Source organism: Pongo abelii, chromosome 15 (assembly GCF_028885655.2).
Source record: "Pongo abelii isolate AG06213 chromosome 15, NHGRI_mPonAbe1-v2.0_pri, whole genome shotgun sequence".
Lineage (NCBI taxonomy): Eukaryota > Metazoa > Chordata > Mammalia > Primates > Hominidae > Pongo > Pongo abelii.
Window position 1 is genome coordinate 108012864 of NC_072000.2, and position 23482 is coordinate 108036345.

Consider the following 23482-nt stretch of genomic DNA (forward strand, 5'->3'; position numbering starts at 1 on the left):
GGTGGCTCCTTTAACATTTCCTGATCGGGAGCCTGTGAGCAGAAAAGAGCAGGTGCAGCCCTGGACAGTGGTCATGCACTGTTAGCGCGAAACCCACTGAGCTGCAGACACCCGGGTCAGCTCGGAGGAGGGAAGGAGTCGCCGTCCTGGGCCACAGTCTAGCGGGGTGGACCCTGGTGCCATCCCTTTGGTGGGACTCACCTTAGTTTCTACCAACAGCCAAATATCACAGATGCAAAGACTTGGGGGAGAAGCCCATGAACATTTTCTGAGTCCTTTAATGTATGATAAAGAAAAAAAAGAAAAAATAATAAAAGTCAACATTTGTAGAAATGTAGGTTTTGTGTTTTTTTTTTTTTTTTTTTGAGGCGGAATCTTGCTCTGTCACCCAGGCTGGAATGCAGTGGTGTGATCTCGGCTCACTGCAACCTCCGCCTCCCAGGTTCAAGCAATTCTCCTGCCTCAGCCTCCTGTATAGCTGGGACTACAGGTGCCGGCCACCACACATGGCTAATTTTTGTATTTTTAGTGGAGATGGGGTTTCACCATGTTGGTCAGGCTGGTCTCAAACTCCCGACCTTAGGTGATCCACCCACCTCAGCCTCCCAAAGTGCTGGGATTACAGGCGTGAGCCACCACGCCCAGCTAGAAATGTAGGTTGTATTTTTTTAATGGGATATTTGGTGATTGTGTATAGTTTTTAGACTGATGGGTAAAATGTTGAAGGTCTATATTGCAATCCTGCCTTTACTTTCTAAAAAGGATTCCTAAATTGGTCCAGCATCAAATCAGTGTATTTTAACCCTGACGATGAGCAGTATAGTTTCAGGTCTTGAATAGCAGGGTCCCCCCACTATAACTCCCTGACAGTTCTTCCTGCCCATTGCACAAATAAAATCAGTTCATGGAGACCATGGCATGGCAGTAAAGAAAGAGTTTAGGGCCGGGCACAGTGGCTTACGCCTATAATCCCAGCACTTTGGGAGGCTGAGGCAGGCAGATCACCTGAGGTCAGGAGTTCAAGATCAGCCTGGTCAACATGGTGAAACCCCATCTCTACTAAAAATGCAAAAATTAGCCGGGCGTGGTGGCATGTGCCTATAATCCCAGCTACTCAGAAGGCTGAGGCAAGAGAATCGCTTGAACCCGGGAGGTGGAGGTTGCAGTGAGCCAAGATTACACCACTGCACTCTAGCCTGGGCGATAGAGCGAGATTCCATCTCAAAAAAAGAAAGAAAGAAAGAGTTTAATTGATGTGAGGCCGGCCATGCTACATGGAAGAGTTATTACTCAAATCAGTCTCTCCACACATCTGGGGACTAGAGTTTTTCAAAAATAGTTTGGAGTAAGGGGTGGAGGTGGCTAGGCAATGGGTGCTTGCTGCCGATTGGTCCGGGTGCAATCACAGGGGTGTGAGACTCATCCTCCTGCGTGCCGAGTGGCTTCTGGGCAGATCCAGGAGGAGCCATCACATTGGACTTGCAAAAAACCTGAAAAGATATCTCAAAAGGTCAATCTTAGGTTCTGCAATAGAGATGCAGGAATAATTGGAGAAGTTGCAGATCTTGTGACCTCTGGAATGATGGCTGGCACCTTACCAGAATTCAGACTCCTCACCTTCTCCTAGCCTGGTAGGGTCTCTCATTAGCTTAAGAAAGCTTAGCTCCACCCTGGCTAACAGGGTGAAACCCCATCTCCACTAAAAAATACACAAAAATTAGCCGGGCGTGGTGATGGGCGCCTGTAGTCCCAGCTACTTGGGAGGCTGAGGCAGGAGAATGGCGTGAACCTGGGAGGCGGAGCTTGCAGTGAGCCGAGGTCTCACCAGTGCACTCCAGCCTGGGCGACAGAATGAGACTCCGTCTCAAAAAAAAAAAAAAAAAAAGAAAACTTAGCAAAGGTGGTTGAGTTTTGGGAAAGGGCTGTTATTATTTAAACCAGAAACTAGGCCCTGTGTGGTGGCTCCCACTTGTAATCCCAGCACTTTGGCCGAGATCATGCCGCTGCACTCCAGCCTGGCGACAGAGCGAGACTCCATCTCTAAGTAAATAAATAAATCCAGATTGTACATTTTATAATACTAGAGATTCATTTTGTCATATGTTAATCCAATTTACTTTGTTAAAGGTCTCAAGATTCTGCCCTCCAAGAAAGTCTTGCCATGATTGGATAGGACCCCCAGATAAATATTCAAACCTTCGACCTGTTCACTTTTACATACCTGAAAATGAATCTCCATTGGAACAAAAGCTTAGAAAATTAAGACAAGAAACACAAGAATGGAATCAACAGTTCTGGGCAAACCAGAATTTGACTTTTAGTAAGGTAAGTTTAAGTTTTAGATCAGAACGGCCGGGCGCGGTGGCTCACGCCTGTAATCCCAGCACTTTGGGAGGCCGAGGTGGGCGGATCACGAGGTCAGGAGATCGAGACCATCCTGGCTAACATGGTGAAACGCTGTCTCTACTAAAAATACCAAAAATTAGCCGGGCGTGGTGGCAGGCACCTGTAGTCCCAGCTACTCGGGAGGCTGAGGCAGGAGAATGACGTGAACCCGGAGGCGGAGCTTGCAGGGAGTGGAGATTGTGCCACTGCACTCCAGCCTGGGCAACAGAGCCAGACTCGTCTCAAAAAAAAAAAAAAAAAAAGTTTTAGATCAGAATGAGAAATAACACAGTTGGCCACTTGAGGGTGCTAGGTATTTAGTATATTGCGTTGTTGTTTGTTACATGGTAGTACTGGGTCTCAGTCCGTCCCCCCCACTGTATGTACGTATATGCATATAGTTTTAAAAACTAATATGTAACTGTATATAAGAAACGGTCATTCGTAGAACCACAGGTCTTGAGACTTTGAAGGAAGCAATGTATGAGCAGCAGAGCCAGAACTAGAAGTGCATGTTTTACACACATATGTGTGTGTGTTTATCTTTATGAGAATACCGGTTTTTTTAGGTGGGGCACGGTGGCTCTGCAATCCCAGCACTTTGGGAGGCTGAGACGGGTGGATCACTTGAAGCCAGGAGTTTGAGAGCAGCCTGGCCAATGCAGCGAAACCTTATCTCTACTAAAAATATAAAAATGAGCCAGGTGTGGTGGCATATGCCTGTGATCCCCGTGACTTGGGAGGCTGAGGCACGAGAATTGCTTGAACCCAGGAGGTGGAGGTTGCAATGAGCCGAGATTGCGCCATTGCACTCCAGTCTGAGTGACAGCAGTGAGACCCTCAAAAAGAAACCCGTTTTTGTGATGTGTTGTCATTCTTCTCGAGAATTCAAAAAAAATTTTTTTTTTTTTTTTGAGATGGAGTCTCGCTGTCACCAAGCTGGAGTGCAGTGGTGCGATCTCAGCTTACTGCACCCTCCACCTCCCAGGTTCAGGCGGTTCTCTTGCCTCAACTTCCAAGAAGCTGGGATTACAGGCACGCACTGCCGTGCCCAGCTAATTTTTGTATTTTTAGTGGAGATGAGATTTCACTATGTTGGCCAGGATGGTCTTGATCTGCTGACCTCGTGATCCACCCACCTCGGCCTCCCAGAGTGTTGGGATTACAAGCGTTGAGCCACCGCGCCCAGCAGAGAATTCAAAATTCTTAACAGGATACTTATAAATAAACTGTGTAAGAAAGAAGTATAAATAGTCTAAACCAGAAGAGAAACATTTAACTTTTTTTTTTTTTTTTCCTGAGATGGAGTTTCACTCCTGTTGCCCAGGCTGGAGTGCACTGGCATGATCTCAACTCACTGCAACCTCCGCCTCCCTGGTTCAAGCGATTCTCCTGCCTGAGCCTCCCAAGTAGCTGGGATTACAGGCGCCCGCCACCACACCCGGCTAATTTTTGTATTTTTAGTAGAGATGGGGTTTCACCACATTGGCCAGGCTGGTCTTGAACCCCTGACCACCTTCAGGTGATCCGCCTGCCTTGGCCTCCCAAAGTGCTGGAATTACAGGCGTGAGCCACCATGCCCGGCAACATTTAAACTTTGACTTTCCATTTGAGTGGGCTATGTCAGGTGGGGTATATTTATCATATTCTGTGGGGGTTTTTTTTAGTTTTGAGACAGAGTCTCACTCTGTTGTCCAGGCTGGAGTGCAGTGGCGTGATCTCGGCTCACTGCAACCTCCACCTCCCGGGTTCAAGCAGTTCTCCTGCCTCAGCCTCCTGAGTAGGTGGGATTATAGGTGCCCACCATCACATCGGGCTAATTTTTGTACTTTTAGTAGAGGCGGGGTTTCTCCATGTTGGCCAGGCTGGTCTGGAACTCCTGACCTCAGGTGATCCACCCACCTCGTCGTCTCAAAGTGCTGGCATTATGGGTGTGAGCCACTGCGCCTGACCTATTCTGTGGATTTATAAACAGTGTCTCCCAAAGTTTATTGAACATCTTTTCAGATCCTGTTTCAAGCAAAAGACTTTTAACCACATTCAGAGGGTTTTAAACGAGCTATGAGATGGGTCACCAGCTTCTCAGAAAATCCACATCTAAACTTCTCCAGGACACTGTGAGCTGTGCTGTAGCCAAAGAAAAATGGAAAGACAGAGAAAGGAGTTCTGAGAGCCTTTTTTTTTTTTTTTTTTAGGAAAAAGAAGAATTTATTCACTCAAGACTAAAAACTAAAGGCCTGGGCCTGAGAACTGAATCAGGTTAGTGCGTTTGTTTGGTTTTTTTTTTTTGCTTGCTTGCTTTGGGTTTGAGCTAGTCCATGAGAAGGGAAAGGAAGGGCAGTGAGAGAAGTGGGGAAGTTCAGGGCAGTCCTTGGTCTGCTTTGGGGCAGTGCTCGGCCCACCCCTGTCCAAGTTCTCTTGCACACCCAGTTCCCAGGCATGGCTCTCCAATCTCCAGCTCCCTCTTTTCTCTCAGGATTTTAGGTGGTTATGATGGATGACCAACCTCTGACCTTTGACTTTCGTCCTGAGGTCTCAGCCTTTGCAGCTTTTCCCTCTCCAAACCAGCTTCTCTTCTGATTCCTGATCTCAGTTCAGTGCTCAAAATAGCCTTTCCTTATTTTCTCTTGGTGTTGATGTTAGGCCTGAATAACATCTCATGCTGTTTGTTAAACAGATGTCTGCTGCCAAAAAGTTGTTCTGATAGAAAATCCAAAATCATCGACCCCAAAAGCCAAGTCTGTCATTGGGCTAAAGTGCCATTCCTACTAATCCTTTGCCTCACCTGATTCATTTGGAATAAAGGGCCGGGAGCTCGAGTCACCCCCGTGCCAGGACCTCTGTTGCTGTTTGCTGGCTGCTGGAGAGGTGGGGTCTTGCAGGGCAGAGCTGGAGCAGATGCTGCATCCAACAGTAAGCATGAGAATGAGCGCTCACAGTTTTGGGTCCTGTGCTGGACACGGTGCAAGTCCTGTGCATATATCACCTGTTGCATTTCCCACAGTGACCCAATGAAGTAGATACTGTTATCTTTACCATTTTATAGATGAGCAACCTGAGGCTTCACCAAAATTGCACAGTGAGAATGTGGTGTGGCCTGGATTCTCACCTCGGGAGTCGGATTGCAAAGCCTTACTGGGCCTCGCCACGCCCCATGGCTGTCAGCGCATTCCATGCTGACCTGGCCGTGTACGTGTGCGTGTGCACGTGCGCGCCTGTGTGTGTGCATGTGTGCACACCACATGTGCCATGTCCATAGGTCTGTCATCATATCAGGTAGGACTAGGTCAGCTCATATCTTGGAAGTGCTTTGGAGACAGCCACTCTCCTAACAGATGGGAGAAGTTGTTTTGATTCTTACTAAGGTCCCAGAATCCTATGGATGGCGTTGCTGAGTATTGAAAGGCTGGCCTTAAATTAGGTTTGAAACTGAATTTGGTATTAGGACAGGATGTGTTAAGGAAGGGAAACATACAGGGAGCTGCCTGCTCTGGCAGCTGTTGAAAGTGAGCAGGCCGCAGTGCCTGCAGTGGGAGTGGGGCAGCAGGCATGTCACCTTGGGCCAGAGCACATGTCTTGTACATGGTTGCACCAATGTGTTAGGTTATAGGTCCCCAAGAGGCAAGAGAAGGGGAGCTTTGTTGAATACGTGATGTTGGAGAAACCTTTGGCCCAAAAGAACAAATTTAGCTTCGTTCTCCCTGCAATACAAATGTATTCCAGTGGGTCAAAATGTTAATTATTATTAATTTTTGTTTGTTTGTTTTTTGAGTCAGAGTCTCACTCTGTCTCCCGGGCTGGAATGCAGTGGCACCATCTGGGCTCACTGCAGCCTTGACCTCGTGGGCTCAAGTGATCCTCCCACTTCAGCCTCCCAAGTAGCTAGCACTACAGGTACACACCAGCACCACACCTGGCTAATTTTTGTGTTTTTTGTAGAGACGGAGTTTTGCCGTGTTGCCCAGGCTGGTCTCAAACTCCTGAGCTCAAGGAATCCACTCGCCTCATCCTCCCAAAGTGCTGGGATTACAAGCGTGAGCCACCGTGCCCGGCCAAAAAGTTAATTATTAAAAGTCAGGCCGGGCGCAGTGGTTCACGCCTGTAATCCCAGCACTTTGGGAGGCAGAGGTCAGGAGTTCGAGACCAGCGTCATCAACGTGGTGAAACCCCGTCTCTACTAAAAATACAAAAATTAGCTGGTCATGGTGGCACTCGCCTGTAATCCCAGCTACTCAGGAGACTGAGGCAGGAGAGTCACTTGAACCCAGGAGGCGGAGGTTGCGGTGAGCCGAGATTGCGCCACTGCACTCCAGACTGGGTGACAGAGCAAAACTCTGTCTCAAAAAAATAAAAAAATGAAAGTCGATTGTTTATGGATTAAAGAGTTAGATACATAGTTCGTAGCTGTAGAGCATCTAATAAGATATAACAGACTCACCATTATCTGGAGGAATGATACCCTCCTGAGCTTGAGGGTGAAGATAGAGATATTCAAGAACATAAAAACTGAAAACGCCTGTGTTAAGGACTCCTTTTGATCCAGGTTTCTGGAGGAGAGTTTGCTGAGCAGATGTGGAGGTGGCTCAGTACCCAGAGGCGGGTGGAGATGGCCCCAGTCATGGCCTGTGCTCAGACGCTAGGACCAGAGTAATTTCTTCCTCGTGTTTAAACTTTTCTCCTAGGCCACTGCTTTACCTTTCTCATGCTATAAACTGGCTTTCTCTGCCTCCTTGTTTATCCCTCCTAAATTCAAAGAAGCAGTCAGCTGAGGAGGCTGCCTTTCCTCAGGCTGGCTCCAGCCCAGTTGGGAGGTGCCCGGATTAGCTGAGGCAGAGGTGGGGCTTGTGCAGAGAGCCTGGCTGCTGCCATGGAGACGGGAGGAAGCAGCCAAAAGAGCAGGCAAAGGATCAGAGGGCTGGGTAGGCGCAGGGATCAGTGTCCCGGAAATGTGAGGAAGGGCAAGTGCTGGCAGCAAAGACAACACGGGCAATTTGGACTTCAGGAAAAGCTGCCACAAATTTGCAGAAATAACACACATTTATAGACAAATAACGTGACTACAAGAAGAAAAAATTGCTCAAACTCTAAATTTTACAAGGCATATTTGTTTATTTTTTTGAGATGGGATCTCACTCTGTCACCAGGCTGGAATGCAGTGGCGTGATCTCGGCTCACTGCAGTCTCCGCCTCCCGGGTTCCAGCGATTCTCCTGCCTCAGCCTCCCAAGTAGCTGGGATTATAGGCACCCGCCCCCACACCCGGCTAATTTGTGTGTGTGTGTGTTTTGTAGAGACGGGGTTTCGCCATGTTGACCAGGCTGGTCTCAAACTCCTGACCTCAAGTGATCTTCTCATCTCAGTCTCCCAAAGTGGTGGGATTACAGGCATGAGCCACCGCGCCCAGCCTACAATGCATATGCAACAAGAAGTCATCATTTCATGCTTACTCAGTTCATGGGGGAATGTTTACAGTCTTGAGACTCAGTGCTGGTGGAGTTACATCAAAGGTGGATGGCAGCAGAAAATCCTCAGCCCCTTTTTCAGAAGGATTTAGCTACACATATTTACATATATCCCAGGAAGCAGGCAAATGATGCTCATGAATCATCTCTAAGAATTCATGTGGAGAGCCAGGCTTGGGAGGCTGAGGTGGGTGGATCACCTGAGCCCAGGAGTTTGAGACAAGCCTGGGCAACATGGTAAAACCCTTTGTCTACAAAAAATTTAACAATAAAAATAATTAAGGCCGGGTGCGGTGGCTCATGCCTGTAATCCCAGCACTTGGGGAGGCTGAGGTGGGCGAATCACCTGAGGTCAGGAGTTTGAGACCAGCCTGACCAACATGAAGAAACTCTATCTCTACTAAAAATACAAAATTAGCCGGTCATGGTGATGCATGCCTGTAATCCCAGCTACTCAGGAGGCTGAGGCAGAAGAATCGCTTGAACCCCAGAGGCGGAAGTTGCACTGAGCCGAGATCGCACCATTGCACTCCAGCCTGGGCAGCAAGAGTGAAACTCCATCTCAAAAAAAAAAAAGCCAAGTTTGGCAGTATGTGTCTGTAGTCCCAGCTACTCGGGAGGCTGAGGTGGGAGGATCACTTGAGCACAGGGGGTGGAGGCTTCAGTGAGCCGAGATTGTGTCACTGCACTCCAGCCTCAGTGACACAGCCAGACTATCTCCAAAAAAAAAAAAAAAAATTCATGTGGGGAAACATGGGAAGAGTTCAGCTGTGTGTTCCTTGCAGCGCGATCTTTCATTGCAGAAGAATGGGAAGAATGGAAATGTCCAGTGCTAGAAGAACGGATAAGGCTGTGGTGGCCTACCCACTCACTGGCCTTCACTGGAATATTCTGCAGCAGTGCAGAAAAATGAGTGATTGAATTTGAAGTGCAAGCAGCAGAATACTGTGATTTTAGTTCTGCCGGTCTCAAAATCAAATCTCATTTATAAGGCAGGCAGTATTGTGGGAGAATTCCTCTAATGTATTTCATTCCCAGAGTGTTTATGCAGTGGCAGGAAGTGTACCATCAAGATGGGTTTAGTTTAAGTCAGTCTCCTGAGTATTTATGAAACACCCACTCGGTTTTCAGTAAGTGTGGTGAACTCGGTGTTTTGCCTCTTTCCCTGAACTTAGTGGTAGGTTCGGTATTAAGCTGCAGTGCTGCAGTGTGGATGGTGCCCTGCTTAGCAGATATTACAGCGCTTCTGCTGCCTGCTGAGCCTTGGCCTGGGGGTGTTTGAGCCAAATGCAAGGAGACTTGTCCTGAGGGACGCCCGTGTCAATAGAGTCAGGTGGCAGCAGCTGGTACCCCTGCCTGCGGGATACTCCTGTGGTCACCCTAACAGCAGTGACCACAAGCAAGCACTTCTGTGCCAGCCCCACCCCTCCTGCCACACTGACGGAGTGTAGCTTCATGAGGTGTGCGGTTGCTGTCACACACTAGAGAGGAAGAAACTGAGATGGAGGTAAGTCATAGCTCTGGGGCCACACAGCCAGGTGGGGACAGTCTTAGCCTCCGTCCATCCCAGATGAGGTCTCGCTATGTTGACCAGGTTGGCCTCAAGCAGTCCTCCTGCCTCAACCTCTGAGTACGGACACAGTTTTGAGTGCCCTATATGTGTATTAACAGTAACACATGAGACAGAGTAGGCCCTCTTTATCCGAGGGATACATTCCAAGACCCCCAGTGAATGCTTAGCCGAGGCTAATACCAAGCCCTGTATGTACACTAGGTTTTTCCCTACACGGTTGTCCCTCCCCTATGTCCTCAAGTCAACCAACCACAGATTGAAAAATATTGAAAGCAATAAACATAAACAATAAAATATTGAAAATAAAAAATAAAATTTTTTCCTTTTAGACGGAATCTCACTCTGTCACCCAGGCTGGAGTACAGTGGCACGATCTCGGCTCACTGCAAACTCTGCCTCCTGGTTCAAGTGATTCTCCTGCTTCAGCCTTCTGAGTAGCTGGGACTACAGGTACACACCACCACGCCTGACTAATTTTTGTATTTTTAGTAGAAACAGGGTTTCACCGTGTTGGCCAGGCTGGTCTCAAACTCCTGACCTCAGATGATCCGCCCACCTCAGCCTCTCAAAGTTCTGGGATTACAGGCATGAGCCACCGCGCCCGGCCAAAAATAGAAAAATTTAGAAGTACAGCATAACGGCCGGGCGCGGTGGCTCACGCCTGTAATCCTAGCACTTTGGGAGGCTGAGGCGGGCGGATCACCTGAGGTCAGGAGTTCGAGACCAGCCTGGCCAACAATGTGAAATCCCGTCTATACTAAAGACACAAAACTTAGCTGGGCGTGGTGGCGCATGCCTGTAATCCTAGCTACTTGGGAGGCTGAGGCAGGAGAATCATTTGAACCTGGGAGGTGGAGGCTGCAGTGAGCCGAGATCATGCCACTGTACTCCAGCCTGGGCAACAGAGCAAGACTCTGTCTCAAAAAAAAAAAAAAAAAAAAAAAAGTACAGCATGACAACTATTCATACAGCATTTACATTGTATTAGGTATCATAAGTAATCCAGAGATGACTAAAGCATATGGGAGGATGCGAGTAGGTTATTTGCAAATATTTGGAGACAAGGCCTTGCTCTGCCACTCAGGCTGGAGTGCAGTGGCGCGATCGTGGCTCCCTGGAGCTTCAACCTCCCAGGCTCAAGCCATCCTCCCGCCTCAGCCTCCCAAGTTGCTGGGACTGCAGGCACATGCCACCATGCCTCGCTAATTTAAAAAAATTTTTTTTGTAGAATTTTTTTCTATGTTGCCCAGGTTTATTACACCATTATATTTTATTTTATTTATTTTTCGAGATGGAGTATCAATCTGTCACCCAGGCTGGAGTGCAGTGGCGCAATCTCGGCTCACTGCAACTTCCACCTCTGGGTTCAAGCAATTCTCCTGCCTCAGCCTCCCAAATAGCAAGGACTACAGGCGTCTGCCACCACACCCAGCTAATTTTTGTTTTATTGTTTGTTTGTATGTTTGTTTTTTGTTTTTTGAAGCGGAGTCTCACTCTGTCGCCAGGCTGGAGTGCAGTGGCCCTATCTTGGCTCACTGCAACCTCCACCTCCCGGGTTCAAGCAATCCTCCTGCCTCAGCCTCCTGAGTAGCTGGGACTACAGGTGTGTGCTACCACACCAAGCTAATTTTTTTTGTATTTTTAGTAGAGATGAGGTTTCCCATGTTGGCCAGGATGGTCTAAATCTCTTCACCTCAGATCCACCCACCTCAGCCTCCCAAAGTGCTGGGATTACAGGCGTGAGCCACTATGCCTGGCCTGTTGTTGTTTTTTTTTTTTGAGATGGAGTTTCATTCTTGTTGCCCAGGCTGGAGTGCGGTGGCACAATCTCAGCTCACTGCAACCTCTGTCTCCTTGGTTCAAGGAATTCTCCTGCCTCAGCCTCCTGAGTAGCTGGGATTATAGGCATGTGCCACCACGCCCGGCTAATTTTTTTTGTATTTTTAGTATTTTTCTCCATTTTGGTCAGGCTGTTCTGGAACTCCCAACCTCAGGTGATCCGCCCGTCCTGGCCTCCCAAAGTGCTGGGATTACAGGCGTGAGCCACCTCGCCCAGCCTATTACACCATTTTATATAAAGGATTTGAGCATCCTGAAATGTTGGTATCTGTAGGAGTCCTGGAACCAATCTCCTATCGATACCAAGGGACAACTTTTCATTTTTAGCGATGATAAAGTTTATAAATTAGGCATGAGAGACTAGCAATGATAACTAATAAAATAGAACAAGTATAACGATATGCCAGCATCTCTAATCTTGTATTTTGCGACCATTACCAAGTAAATAAGGGTTACTCAGACACAAGCACTGCTGTACGACGACAGTGGATCTGATCACCGAGACGGCTGCTGAGTGACTAACAAGTGGGGCGTGTCTACACCATGTATGTGCTGGACAAAGGGAGGAGTCGCCTCCTGGGCGGGTCGGAGCAGGACCTTGGGAGGTTTCATCACGCTCCTCAGAACAGCATGCAGTTTAAAACTTATGAATTGTTCATTTCTGGAATTTTCCATTTAATATTTTCAGACCCCACTTTACCTCGGGTAACTGAAACCATGGAAAGCAAAACCATGGATGGAGGGGACGGCTGTGCTGCTGCCATCTCCCTTACACAGTTGAGTAAACCGAGGCACAGAAGAAAATGAAGTAGCCCCAGATGACATAGGAAATGGCAGAACTGAAGGGAAAAGCAGAGCAAGGGGCTGTAGAGTTAAACTGCTCTTCATTCCGGTGGCACTAGACCTGTCCGAGCGGCCAGAGGACACGTGGCTCTTGTCCTGTCTGCTGTGTGGCTAGGGGACAGCCGTGCTTGTGCCATGCCGTCTGAGTGTTTGTTTCTGTCTGTGTGAATAAAGGGGTTGCCAGACACCCTCCCGGCTCTGTGGGAGGGAGGGTGGAATCATGCCCTTGGCCACTTTGCCCACTCCCCCGTGGGCCGGAGCATCAGCATTAGCTGTGCCACAGGGTGGTGTGCGCTCTGCTGGAGGTGGCACCTTCAGGGGAAGGCAATCTGCCGGGGAGGCTAGAGAGCACCTTGGGTAGGAGCCGAGCATGGCCCCTGCGCCTCCGCATGGGAAGTGCTGGAGATGCAGGAGCTCCTGAGCCAGAGCCCAGCGCTCTTACAAGAGACCTCATTTCCTGTTCGGGGACTGGGGCTTCTAAGCCAGAGTGCTCCTCCTGCACCCGCCACCCTGGATGTGGTTTCATTCCCTGGTCCCTGAGCCATAGCTGGGGGGCATGAGACTGACCCCCTGGGCTGCTTTGGGGACCCTACTTCAGGGCAGCCCTGCCACTCCCTGTAACGGGCTGTGGGTCCTGCCGTATGGCCTTTCTACCTCTCTTGTGTGTGGGTGAGCCTGAGCGTGGCCACCGCTCTGGGAGTGCCACAGAGGCAAGCGGCACTGGTCCTCATTGTTAACAGCCCCACCAGCACGCGGGGATGGAGTAGTCAGGCTGGGACCTGTCCCAGGAATGGGCAGGCTGTTAACCCAGGATGCATTGAAGTTAGGGTACATTTCATTCCCGTGTAGCAGTGGCTCACAGTTCCTCCGTAGAATCTGCAGGAGTGTGCGTGACGAAACACGTCACTCATTGTGCATGGTATAGATACCTGCCTGGGTCGTAATCACTTGTGAAGAAAATGAGTTATGCTGTGACCTTTAGACACGATTCACATACCATAAAATTCACCCTGCCTTTTTTTTTTTTTTTTTGAGACGGAGTCTCCTTGTCATGCCCTGCCTAAATTCACCCTTTTAAACTGTATAATTCCGTGGCTTTTAGTAGTCACAAGATTGTACAACTACATCACTAGTTCTGAACATTTTCATCACCTCAAGAAGAAACCCCATACCCAATAGCCAGTCTCAATTCCTGCCTCACCTAACCCTGGCAGCCCACTTGCTATCTCTGGATTTGCCTATTCTGAACATCTTCAGATAAATGGAAACAAACAATATATGGTCTTTTGTGTCTGCCTTTTTTCACTTAAGTTCATAATGTTTTCAAGATTTATATATATTGTCTCATGTATTAGTACTTTGGAGATTTTTTATGGCTGTGTAATATTCTATATGGATATACCATGTTTTGTTTATCCACTTACTAGTTGATGAACATTTGGATTATTTCTCCCCTTTGGCTATTATGAATTATGCTACTGTGAATAATCCTGTATATACCTACAGGTGAATTGCTGAGTTAAGAGTCTTTTTGGCCTGGCGCGGTGGCTCATGCTTGTAATCCCAGCTCTTTGGGAGGCCGAGGTGGGCGGATCACTTGAGGTCAGGAGTTCATGACCAGCCTGGCCAACATGGTGAAACCCCATCTCTACTAAAAATACAAAAAATTAGCTGGGTGTGGTGGCGGGCGCCTGTAATCCCAGCTACTCGGGAGGCTGAAGCAGGAGAATTCACTGGAACCCGGGAGGTGGAGGTTGCAGTGAGCCGAGATTGCGCCATTGCACTCCAGCCTGGGCAACAGAGTGAGACTCCATCTCAAAAAAAAAAAAAAAAAAAAAGAGTCTTTTTTCCTCCTGAGACCAAATACCTGGTGTCTTCTCTAATTCCACTTCTCCAGCTCTTCGACACCAGCTATAGGTGTCCAGCAATTCAGTTCAGTTCTGACACTGTCTACTTGGAGTTCATGTCTGATGCCACAGGTTAAAGACCCAGTCCCACAAGATTGCCTCCACTGAGGCAGTCTTTCTCTTTGGATAAATTCCTGTTTAAATCCTTTGCCAGTTGCCAGTCCTGGGCCACTTGTCCCTCTGACTGACAGGCTATAAATCAGACTATGACCCCCTTTGCAGGATTGATAATTTGCTAGAATGGACGACAACATTCAGAAAGGTGCTTTACTTACTCTTAGTGGTTTATTATAAAGCATACAACTCAGGGACAGCCAGATAGCAGAGATGCACATGGCGAGGTATAGGGGACATGCGGAGCCCCTGTGCCCTCTCTGGGCATGCCACCCTCCCAGCACCTTTTGTTTGTTTGTTTTTTTGAGCAGGGTCTCACTCTGTTGCCCAGGCTGAGTGCAGTGGCATGAACATGACTCACTGCAGCGTCAGCCTCCTGGGCTCAAGCAACCCTCCCTCAGCCCCACAGAGCACTGATAACAGGCATGAGCCACCGTGCCTGGCTTCCTCCCAGCACCTCAATATGTTCAGTAGCCTGGAAGCTCTCTGAACCCCATGGTTTAGGGATTTTTATGGAGGTCTCATGAGGTAGCCATGATTGATTAAATCATTGGCCATTGGTAATTAGCTTAATCTCTACTCCCTCTCCTTTCCCCAAAACTGAAAGTTTTGAGCTTCCAATCAAGGCTTGGTCTTTCTGGCCCCCATCCCGAAGCTGTACAGGAGCCCCCCAGAGCTGCCCCATTCGAACAGGAGCAGCTGCTGTCACCCTTAATCACTCAGGAGATTCTGAGGTTTTAGGAGCTCTGTGCCAGGAACAGGGGACAAAGTCCAAATATCTCTCTATAATGCCACATGGGTCTTATGATAACGAATTCTGTGTTTAACTTTTTCAGGAACTACCAAGCTGTTTTTCAGAGTGGCCTGACCTATTTTTTTATTTCCACCAGCAATGTATGAGAGTTCTAATTTCTCTACATCCTTGTCAACACTTGTTATTGTCTGTGTGTTTAATAATAGCTATCCTAGTGGGCGTGACGTGGCATGCCTTTGTCTTTCTGATTTTCCACTGGTGTTGAGCATCTTGTCATGTGCTTATTGGTTATTCGTGTATCTTTTTTGGAGAAATTCCTGTTTAAATCCTTTGCCCATTTTAAAAGTGGATGATTTGGCCAGGTGCGGTGGCTCACTCCTGTAATCCCAGCACTCTGGGAGGCTGAGGCGGGCAGATCACGAAGTCAGGAGTTCAAGACCAGTCTGACCAATGTGGTGAAACCCCGTCTCTACTAGAAATACAAAAATTAGCCAGGCATGGTGGTGCATGCCTGTAATCCCAGCTACTCAGGAGGCTGAGGCAGGAGAATCGCTTGAACCCAGGAGGCAGAGGTTGCAGTGAGCCGAAACTGTGCCACTGCACTCCAGCCTGGGTGACAGAGAAAGACTCTGTCTATAAATAAATAGGATGATTTGTCTTTTTGTTGCTGAGATAAAAGAGTTCTTGGCCAGGCGCGGTGGCTCACGCCTGTAATACCAGCACTTTGGGAGGCCAAGGCGGGTGGATCACCTGAGGTTGGGAGTTCGAGACCAGCCTGACCAACATGCAGAAACCCATCTCTACTAAAACTACAAAAAATTAGCTGGGCGTGGTGGTGCATACCTGTAATCCCAGCTACTCGGGAGGCTGAGGCAGGAGAATTGCTTGAACCTGGCAGGTGGAAGTTGTGGTGAGCCGAGATCGTGCCATTGCACTCCAGCCTGGGCAACAAAAGCGAAACTCCGTCTCAAAAAAAAAAAAAAAAAGTTATTTACATATTCTCGATACTAGACCCTTATTAGATGGATGATTAGCAAATGTTTTTCTCCTGTTCTATGGGTTTTTTTCTCTCTTTTTTTTTTGTTTTTTTGAAACAGTCTCGCTCTGTCGCCAGGCTGGAGTACAGTGGCATGATCTCAGCTCACCGCAACCTCCACCTCCCGGGTTCAAGCAATTCTGCCTCAGTCTCCCGAGTAACTGGGACTACAGATGCACGCCACTACACCCAGCTAATTTTTGTACTTTTAGTAGAGACGGGGTTTCACCATGTTGGCCAGGATGGTCTCGATCTCCTCACCTTGTGATCCGCTTGCCTCGGCCTCCCAAAGTGCTGGGATTACAGGCGTGAGCCACCATGCCCGGCCCGGCCCTTTTTTTTGTTTTTTGTTTTTTGTTTTTTTGTTTGTTTTTGGAGACGGAGTTTCTAGCCTGTTGCCCAGGCTAGAGTGCAATGGCACGATCTTGGCTCATTGCAACCTCCACCTCCTGAGTTCAAGCAATTCTCCTACCTCAGACTCCCGAGTAGCTGGGATTACAGGTGCCTGCTACCATGCCCGGCTAATTTTTGTATTTTTAGTAGAGATGGGGTTTCAGCACGTTGGCCAGGCTGGTCTCGAACTCCTGACCTCAGGTGATCCACCACCTCAGCCTCCCAAAGTGCTGAGATTATAGGCGTGAGCCACTGCACCTGGCCTTTTTTTTTTTTTTACACGAGACAGGGTCTGACTTTGTTGCCCAGGCTGGAGTGCAGTGGTACAATCATGGCTCACTGCAACCTTGAACTCCTGGGCTCAGGTGACCCTCCTTCCCTGGCCTCTTGAGTAGCTAAGACTACAGGCATGCACCACCGTACCTAGCTAATTTTTTTATTTTTTGGAGAGATGAGGCCTTATTATGTTGCCCAGGCTGGTCTTGAACTCCTGGTCCCAAGTGATCCTCTTGCCTCAGCTTCTCAAGTAGCTGGGACTACAGACGTGCACCACCACGCCCAGCTAATTTTTGTATTTTTAGTAGAGATGAGGTTTTACCATGTTGGCCAGAATGGTCTCGATCTCTTGATCTTGTGATCAGCCCAGCCCGGCCTCCCAAAGTGCTGGGATTACAGGCATGAGCTACCACGCCTGGCCTTTTTTTTTTTTTTTTTTTTTTTTAAATACGGAGTTTTACTCTTTTGCCCAGGCTGGAGTAAAGTGGCATGATCTGGGCTCATTGTAACCTCTGCCACCCCGCACCCGCCCCCGTATTTTTAGTAGAGATGGGGTTTCACCGTGTTGGCCCAGCTGGTCTCAAACTCCTGACCTTAAGTGATCCTCCCATCTCGGCCTCCCAAAGTGCTGGAATTATAGGCGTGAGCCACTGCACCTAGCCTATTTTGTATTTTTCAGTGTACACATCTTATACGTCTCCTCTCAAATTTATTCCTAAGTCTTTTATTATTTTTGATGCTATCATAAGTAGAATTGTTTTCTTAATTTCATTTTCAGACTGTTAATTGCTAGTGTATAGAAATACAATTGATGTTTGTATATTGGTCTTGTATATATCCTGCAAGCTTGCTGAACTCCTTTATTAGCTCTAATAGTTTTTTTGTTTATCCTTTCTCCGTAAGTCTTAATGTTTAAGCTGAAATTAACTTTCAGGTCAGAAAGCAACATTGAATGCAGAAGAAATGGCGGACTTTTACAAGGAATTTTTAAGTAAAAATTTTCAGAAGCACATGTATTATAACAGGTAGGTGTTTACTCTTTTCCTAAAAATTTGAATAGCACATCCCCATTAGGCAGGAGTGTTTTCTTACCTGAATTTAACAACATTCATGTTTATATCAGAGGTAGAAGTTGCAAGACTTTATCAACTTTTTTTTTTTTTTTTGAGACGGAGTCTTGCTCTCTCGCCCAGGCTGGAGTGCAGTGGCATGATCTCCGCTCACTGCAAGCTCCGCCTCCCACGTTCACACCATTCTCCTGCCTCAGCCTCCCGAGTAGCTGGGACTACAGGCACCCGCCACCACGCCCAGCTAATTTTTTGTATTTTTAGTAGAGACAGGGTTTCACCGTGTTAGCCAGGATGGTCTCAATCTCCTGACCTCGTGATCTGCCTGCCTCAGCCTCCCAAAGTGCTGGGATTACAGGCGTGAGCCACTGCGCCCGGCCTATCTTTATTTTTTAAGTGACTGCAGTGGCTTAAAAAGATGCCACTTTTTTTAGGTCAGGCACGGTGGCTCACGCCTGTAATCTCAGCACTTTAGGAGGTCAAGGTGGGCAGATCACCTGAGGTCGGGAGTTCGAGACCAGCCTGACCAACATGGTGAAACCCCGTCTCCACTAAAAATACAAAATTAGCCGGGCGTGGTGGCGCATGCCTGTAATCCCAGCTGCTTGGGAGGCTGAGTCAGGGGAATCACTTGAACATGGAAGGTGGAGGTTGTGGTGAGCTGAGATCGTGCCATTGCACTCCAGCCTGGGCAATGAGAACAAAACTCTGTCTCAAAAAAAAAAAAAAAAAAAGGGTTCTAGCTGGTTACAGATAATAATGACCTGTATTTACAGGTGAAATTAATAGGACATGATATCTGAGATTTGCTTTAAAATATTTGTAGGTTGGATACAGTGGCTCACACCTGTAATCCCATGACTTTGGGAGGCCAAGGTGGGTAGATCACTTGAGTCCAGGAGTTCAAGACCAGTCTGGGCAACATAGTGAAAGGCTTGAGCTAGGAGGACCACTTGAGCCTGGGAGTTTAAGGCTACAGTGAGCTGAGATCCAGCCACTGCATTCCAGCCTGGATGACAGACAGAGTAAGACCCTGTCTCAATAAATAAATAAATAAATAATTAAAAAATTAAAAAAAATATATATATATATATAACAGTTAGAGAGTTACAAAGCCTGATGGGCAGGTGAAGCCAGACTTCAAGAATGTCGACATGGGCCAGGCACGGTAGCTCACACCTGTAATTCCAGCACTTTGGGAGGCCAAGGCAGACGGATTGCTTGAGCCAAGGAGTTTGAGACCAGCCTGGACAACATGACAAAACCCTGTCTCTACAAAAAATACAGAAATTAGCTGGGTATAGTAGTGTGCGCCTGTAATCCCAGCTACAGGAGGCTGAGGCAGGAGGATCCCTTGAGCCCAGGAGGTAGAGGTTGCAGTGAGCTGAGATCCCGCTACTGCACTCCAGCCTGGGCTGCAGAGTGAGACCCTGTCTAATAAAAAAAAGAGAATGTAGATACAGTCAAAGGCTGGATGGACTCAGTGAGGGACAGTCTGACCTAAAGATTAGTCCTGAAATACCTGGATTCCGTTTCTAAGGTTGTCATGTATTATTCTGAATTAGGTAAGTCATTCAAACAAGCGAGTATAATCTTTCCCTGGTCTTTGGACATGCAGCTTGTTTGCACTGGGCACAGTTTCTGATGGGCTTCATGTTTTCTCTGTGGGACTCGGGTGAAGAGGACCAGCCTTACTCAAGATCAGGCCTTAGAGGAGCCTGGCCCCCACCACCACCTCCTGCCCCTGCCTTCCCCGTGGCAGCAGCAGAAGCGTAGCTTGCTTTTACATGTCATAGAATCAGGTTGTCTGTATTAGTGAAATGGAATATGGCTTTTCCTTGAAGAACTGTAATCCCCATGGGCTACCGGTTTTCTTCTCCTGGAAGTGCTTATTTACTTTGGGCACTGCTCCTCATGACAGCATTGCTTAAGTAGGCGGAGATGTAAAGGTGGTTTGCAGGTGGAGAGGAACTTTCTGTCCTGCCATGCAAAGCTTCCGGAGTGGTCATGGCCCATCACGTCCCTAAAATGCTGCCAGCTCGGGAGGCCTGGGGTTTCCAAGGGCTCTCTTGGATCTTTTAGCAAAAATCGAAGGAGTACTTAAGAGGCTGAGGCAGGAGAATTACTTGAACTCAGGAGGCAGAGGTTGCAATGAGTCAAGATTGTGCCACTGTACTCCAGCCTGGACAACTAAGCAAGATGAAAAAACAAAAAAACAAAAACACCAAAGGAGGGGCCCGGTGCGGTGGCTCACACCTGTAGTCCCAGAACTTTGGGAGGTCGAGGCAGGCGGGTCACGAGGTGAGGAGATCGAGACCATCCTAGCTAACACGGTGAAACCCTGTCTCTACTAAAAAAAAATACAAAAAATTAGCTGGGCGTGGTGGCGGGCGCCTGTAGTCCCAGCTACTCGGGAGGCTGAGGCAGGAGAATGGCGTGAACCTGGGAGGTGGAGCTTGCAGTCAGCCGAGATCATGCCACTGCACTCCAGCCTGAGTGACAGACCGAAACTCCGTCTCAAAAAAAAAAAAAAAAAACACCAAAGGAGGATGATGGCGGCCTTCAGAAACGAGGTTGGGGAGGACTCCAGGCGTCGCCAGTGGGCCTCACTCTCAGCCTGAGGAGAGGCAGGCCTCTATGAATAGCTTAGCTTTAACAAGGGCGGGGAAAGGGCAAAGCAGTTGAGGCCTGGTCAGTTGAACTCATCCTGGCCGCTTCTGGGCCAGGGCACCAAGCCTCAGTCCCTGCCACCGTGTCACCTGTGCATCCTGTTTCTCTACAGAGATTGGTACAAGCGCAATTTTACCATCACCTTCTTCATGGGAAAAGTGGCCCTGGAAAGGATTTGGAACAAGCTTAAACAGAAACAAAAGAAGAGGAGCAACTAGGAGTCCACTCTGACCCAGCCAGAGTCCAGGTTTCCACAGGAAGCAGATGGAGCTCCTTTCACAGGGGCTCTGAGAAAAACTGGAACTGATCTCAAGAAGCCCCACATCTTCCTAAGGGGCCCTGTGGCCTGTTTGGGGGCAGGGTAGGTCCTGGGGCACTGTGGGCTGCCTGCCTGCTGATGTGGGCTCTAGGCCAGCTTGTTGTCACGGACATGGTGTCAAACAAAGCCCAAGCACTGGGTGCCCGTTTCCTGTGTTTCGAATTATACCAATTCAAAACAAACTATTTAAAAATATTGGCCAGGCACGGTGGCTCACACCTGTAATCCCAGCACTTTGGGAGGCCGAGGTGGGTGGATCACTTGAGATCAGGAGTTCAAGATCAGCCTGGACAACATGGCAAAACCCTGTATCTACAAAAAATTAGCTGGGCGTGGTGGCATGCACCTGTAATCCCAGCTGCTCTGGAGGCTGAGGCATGAGACACTTGAACCCAGGAGGCGGAGGTTGCAGTGATCCAAGATCGCACCACTGCACTCCAGCCTGGAAGACCAAGCGAGACTCTGTATCCAAAAATAATAATAATAAATAAAAATATTAATAAAGTTTTACTGGCAAAAAGTCTGCTGACGAGAATGATGTGGAAGCTGACTGCCAAGCGATCGGTGTGCTGGCTGTGGGGTCAGCACCACCCTCACTGTGAGTCGTCAGCTGGTGGGTCCTCAGGGGCTGCATCCTGAATGCAGTGCGGTGTGAGGACATGAAAGCAAATGCAATTTTATTACATGCCAAAAAGTTTAACTTGAATCTTGGTGTTAACTACGTTAGTAGATTCTTCAGTGCTATAAACAAATTAACAAGAAACAGCAGCACTATTTTCCTCTTTTCTTAAACACGAAGGTTAAATGGCCAGGCGTGGTGGCTCATACCTGTAATCCCAACGATTTGGGAGGCCAAGGCAAGCAAATCACTTGAGCTCAGGAGTTCAAACCAGTTTGGGCAACATGGCGAAACCCTGCCTCTACAAAACATGCAAAAATTAGCTGGGCATGGTAGTACGCGCCTGTAGTCCCAGCTACTTTAGAGGCTGAGCTTCGAGGATTGATTGAGCCAGTGAGGTCCAGGCTGCAGTAAGCCAAGATCCCACCACTAGGCAACAGAGCCAGACCCTGTCTCAAATAAAAATTTTAAAAAATAATAAAAAAAGGCCGGGCACACTGGCTCACGCCTGTAATCTCAGCACTTTGGGTGGCCAAAGTGGGTGGATCACCTGAGGTCAGTTCAAGACCAGCCTGGCCAAACATGGTGAAACCCTGTCTACAAAAATTAGCCAGGCATGATGGAGGGTGCCTGTAGTCCCAGCTCCTTGGGAGGCTGAGGCGGGAGAATAGCATGAACCCGGGAGGTGGAGGTTGCAGTGAGCCGAGATCATGCCACTGCACTCCAGCCTGGGCGACAGAGCAATACTTCGTCTCAAAAAAAAAAAAAATGTAAATGATTGTGATATGTGTTACTTTTGGTCACAAATAAATTGTAATTAAGATTATTCTGGCTGGGCGCGGTGGCTCACGCCTGTAATCCCAGCACTTTGGGAGGCCGAGGTGGGCAGATCACGAGGTCAGGAGATCGAGACCATCCTGCCCAACATGGTGAAACCCCGTTTCTACTAAAAATGCAAAAATTATCTGGGTGTGGTGGCGTGTGCCTGTAATCCCAGCTACTCGGGAAGCTGAGGCACGAGAATCACTTGAACCCAGCAGGCAGAGGTTGCAGTGAGCCAAGATTGCGCCACTGCGCTCCAGCCTGACGACAGAGCGAGACTCCGTCTCAAAAAAAAAAAAAAAAAAAGATTATTCTAGGCCTGGCACAGTGGCTCACGCCTGTAATCCTAGCACTTTGGGAGGCCAAGTGGGTGGATCACTTGAGGTCGGGAGTTTGAGACCAGCCTGGCCAACATGGTGAAACTTCGTCTCTACTAAAAATATAAAAATTAGCGAGGCGTGGTGGCACATGCCTATAGTCCCAGCTACTTGGGAGGCTGAGGCAGGAGAATTGCTTGAACCTGGGAGGCAGAGGTTGCAGTGAGCTGAGGTAGTACCACTGCACTCCAGCTTGGGTGGCAAAGCAAGACTCCATCTCAAGAAAAAAAAAGATTGGCCTGGCGCAGTGGCTCACGCCTGTAATCTCAGCACTTTGGGAGGCCAAGGCTGGCGGATCATGAGGTGGAAAGATCGAGGCCATCCTGGCCAACATGATGAAACCCCATCTCTACTAAAAATACAAAAATTAGCTGGGCATGTTGGCGTGCACCTGTAGTCTCAGCTACTCGGGAGGCTGAGGCAGGAGAATCACTTGAACCCGGGAGGCAGAGGTTGCAATGAGCCGAGATCACACCACTGCACTCCAGCCTGGGTGACAAGCAAAACTCTGTCTCCAAAAAAAAAAAAAAAAAAAAATTAACCCAAAAATTTGTATGCTCAAGTATTTTTTTAAATTAGGTTAATATAATTTTAACAGCCATATTCAAAGAAAGCATTTCTGTGGGCTTTTAAATATTTACAAAATAAAGCTTATCTCTGTGATGTGGGTTTTTGGCTTTTTTTGTTGTTGTTGTTGTTTTGAGACGGTGTCTTGCTCGTTCACCCAGGCTGGAGTGCAGTGGCGCGATCTCAGCTCACTGCAACCTCTGCCTCCCAGGTGCAAGCGATTCTCCTGTCTCAGCCTCCCAAGTAGCTGGGACTACAGGTACGTGCCAACACACCCAGCTAATTTTTGTATTTTTAGTAGCGACAGGGTTTCACCATGTTGGCCAGGATGGTCTTGATCGCTTGACCTCACGACCTGCCCACCTCAGCCTCCCAAAGTGTTGTGATTACAGGCGTGAGCCACCTCGACCAGCCTAGTGATGTGTTTTATACCACTTTTCCCACAAAATGCATGTTTGTT

The 23482-nt window shown here is 48.2% G+C and overlaps 1 protein-coding gene across 9 annotated transcripts in view; it reads left to right on the forward strand.

The window, feature by feature from the left end:
* LOC103892434 (cytochrome c oxidase assembly factor 8) overlaps positions 1-21157 on the forward strand; it is a 28915-nt gene extending 7758 nt beyond the window's left edge. Inside the window, exons 2-7 of one of the 9 annotated variants that reach the window (XM_063715930.1) lie at positions 2128-2325; positions 4581-4644; positions 5191-5298; positions 11947-12034; positions 17516-17606; positions 20431-20582. In XM_063715930.1, the coding sequence (XP_063572000.1) occupies positions 2128-2325; positions 4581-4644; positions 5191-5298; positions 11947-12034; positions 17516-17576 (519 nt within the window). In that variant the 3' untranslated portion in view covers positions 17577-17606; positions 20431-20582. Of the gene's footprint in view, positions 1-2127; positions 2326-4580; positions 4645-4861; positions 5299-9748; positions 9870-11946; positions 12035-17515; positions 17607-20430 lie in introns of those variants that run through there. The other 8 variants (XM_054530935.2, XM_054530939.2, XM_054530937.2 and 5 more) reach the window with 8 other exon arrangements.
* Positions 21158-23482: the final 2325 nt, after the last annotated feature.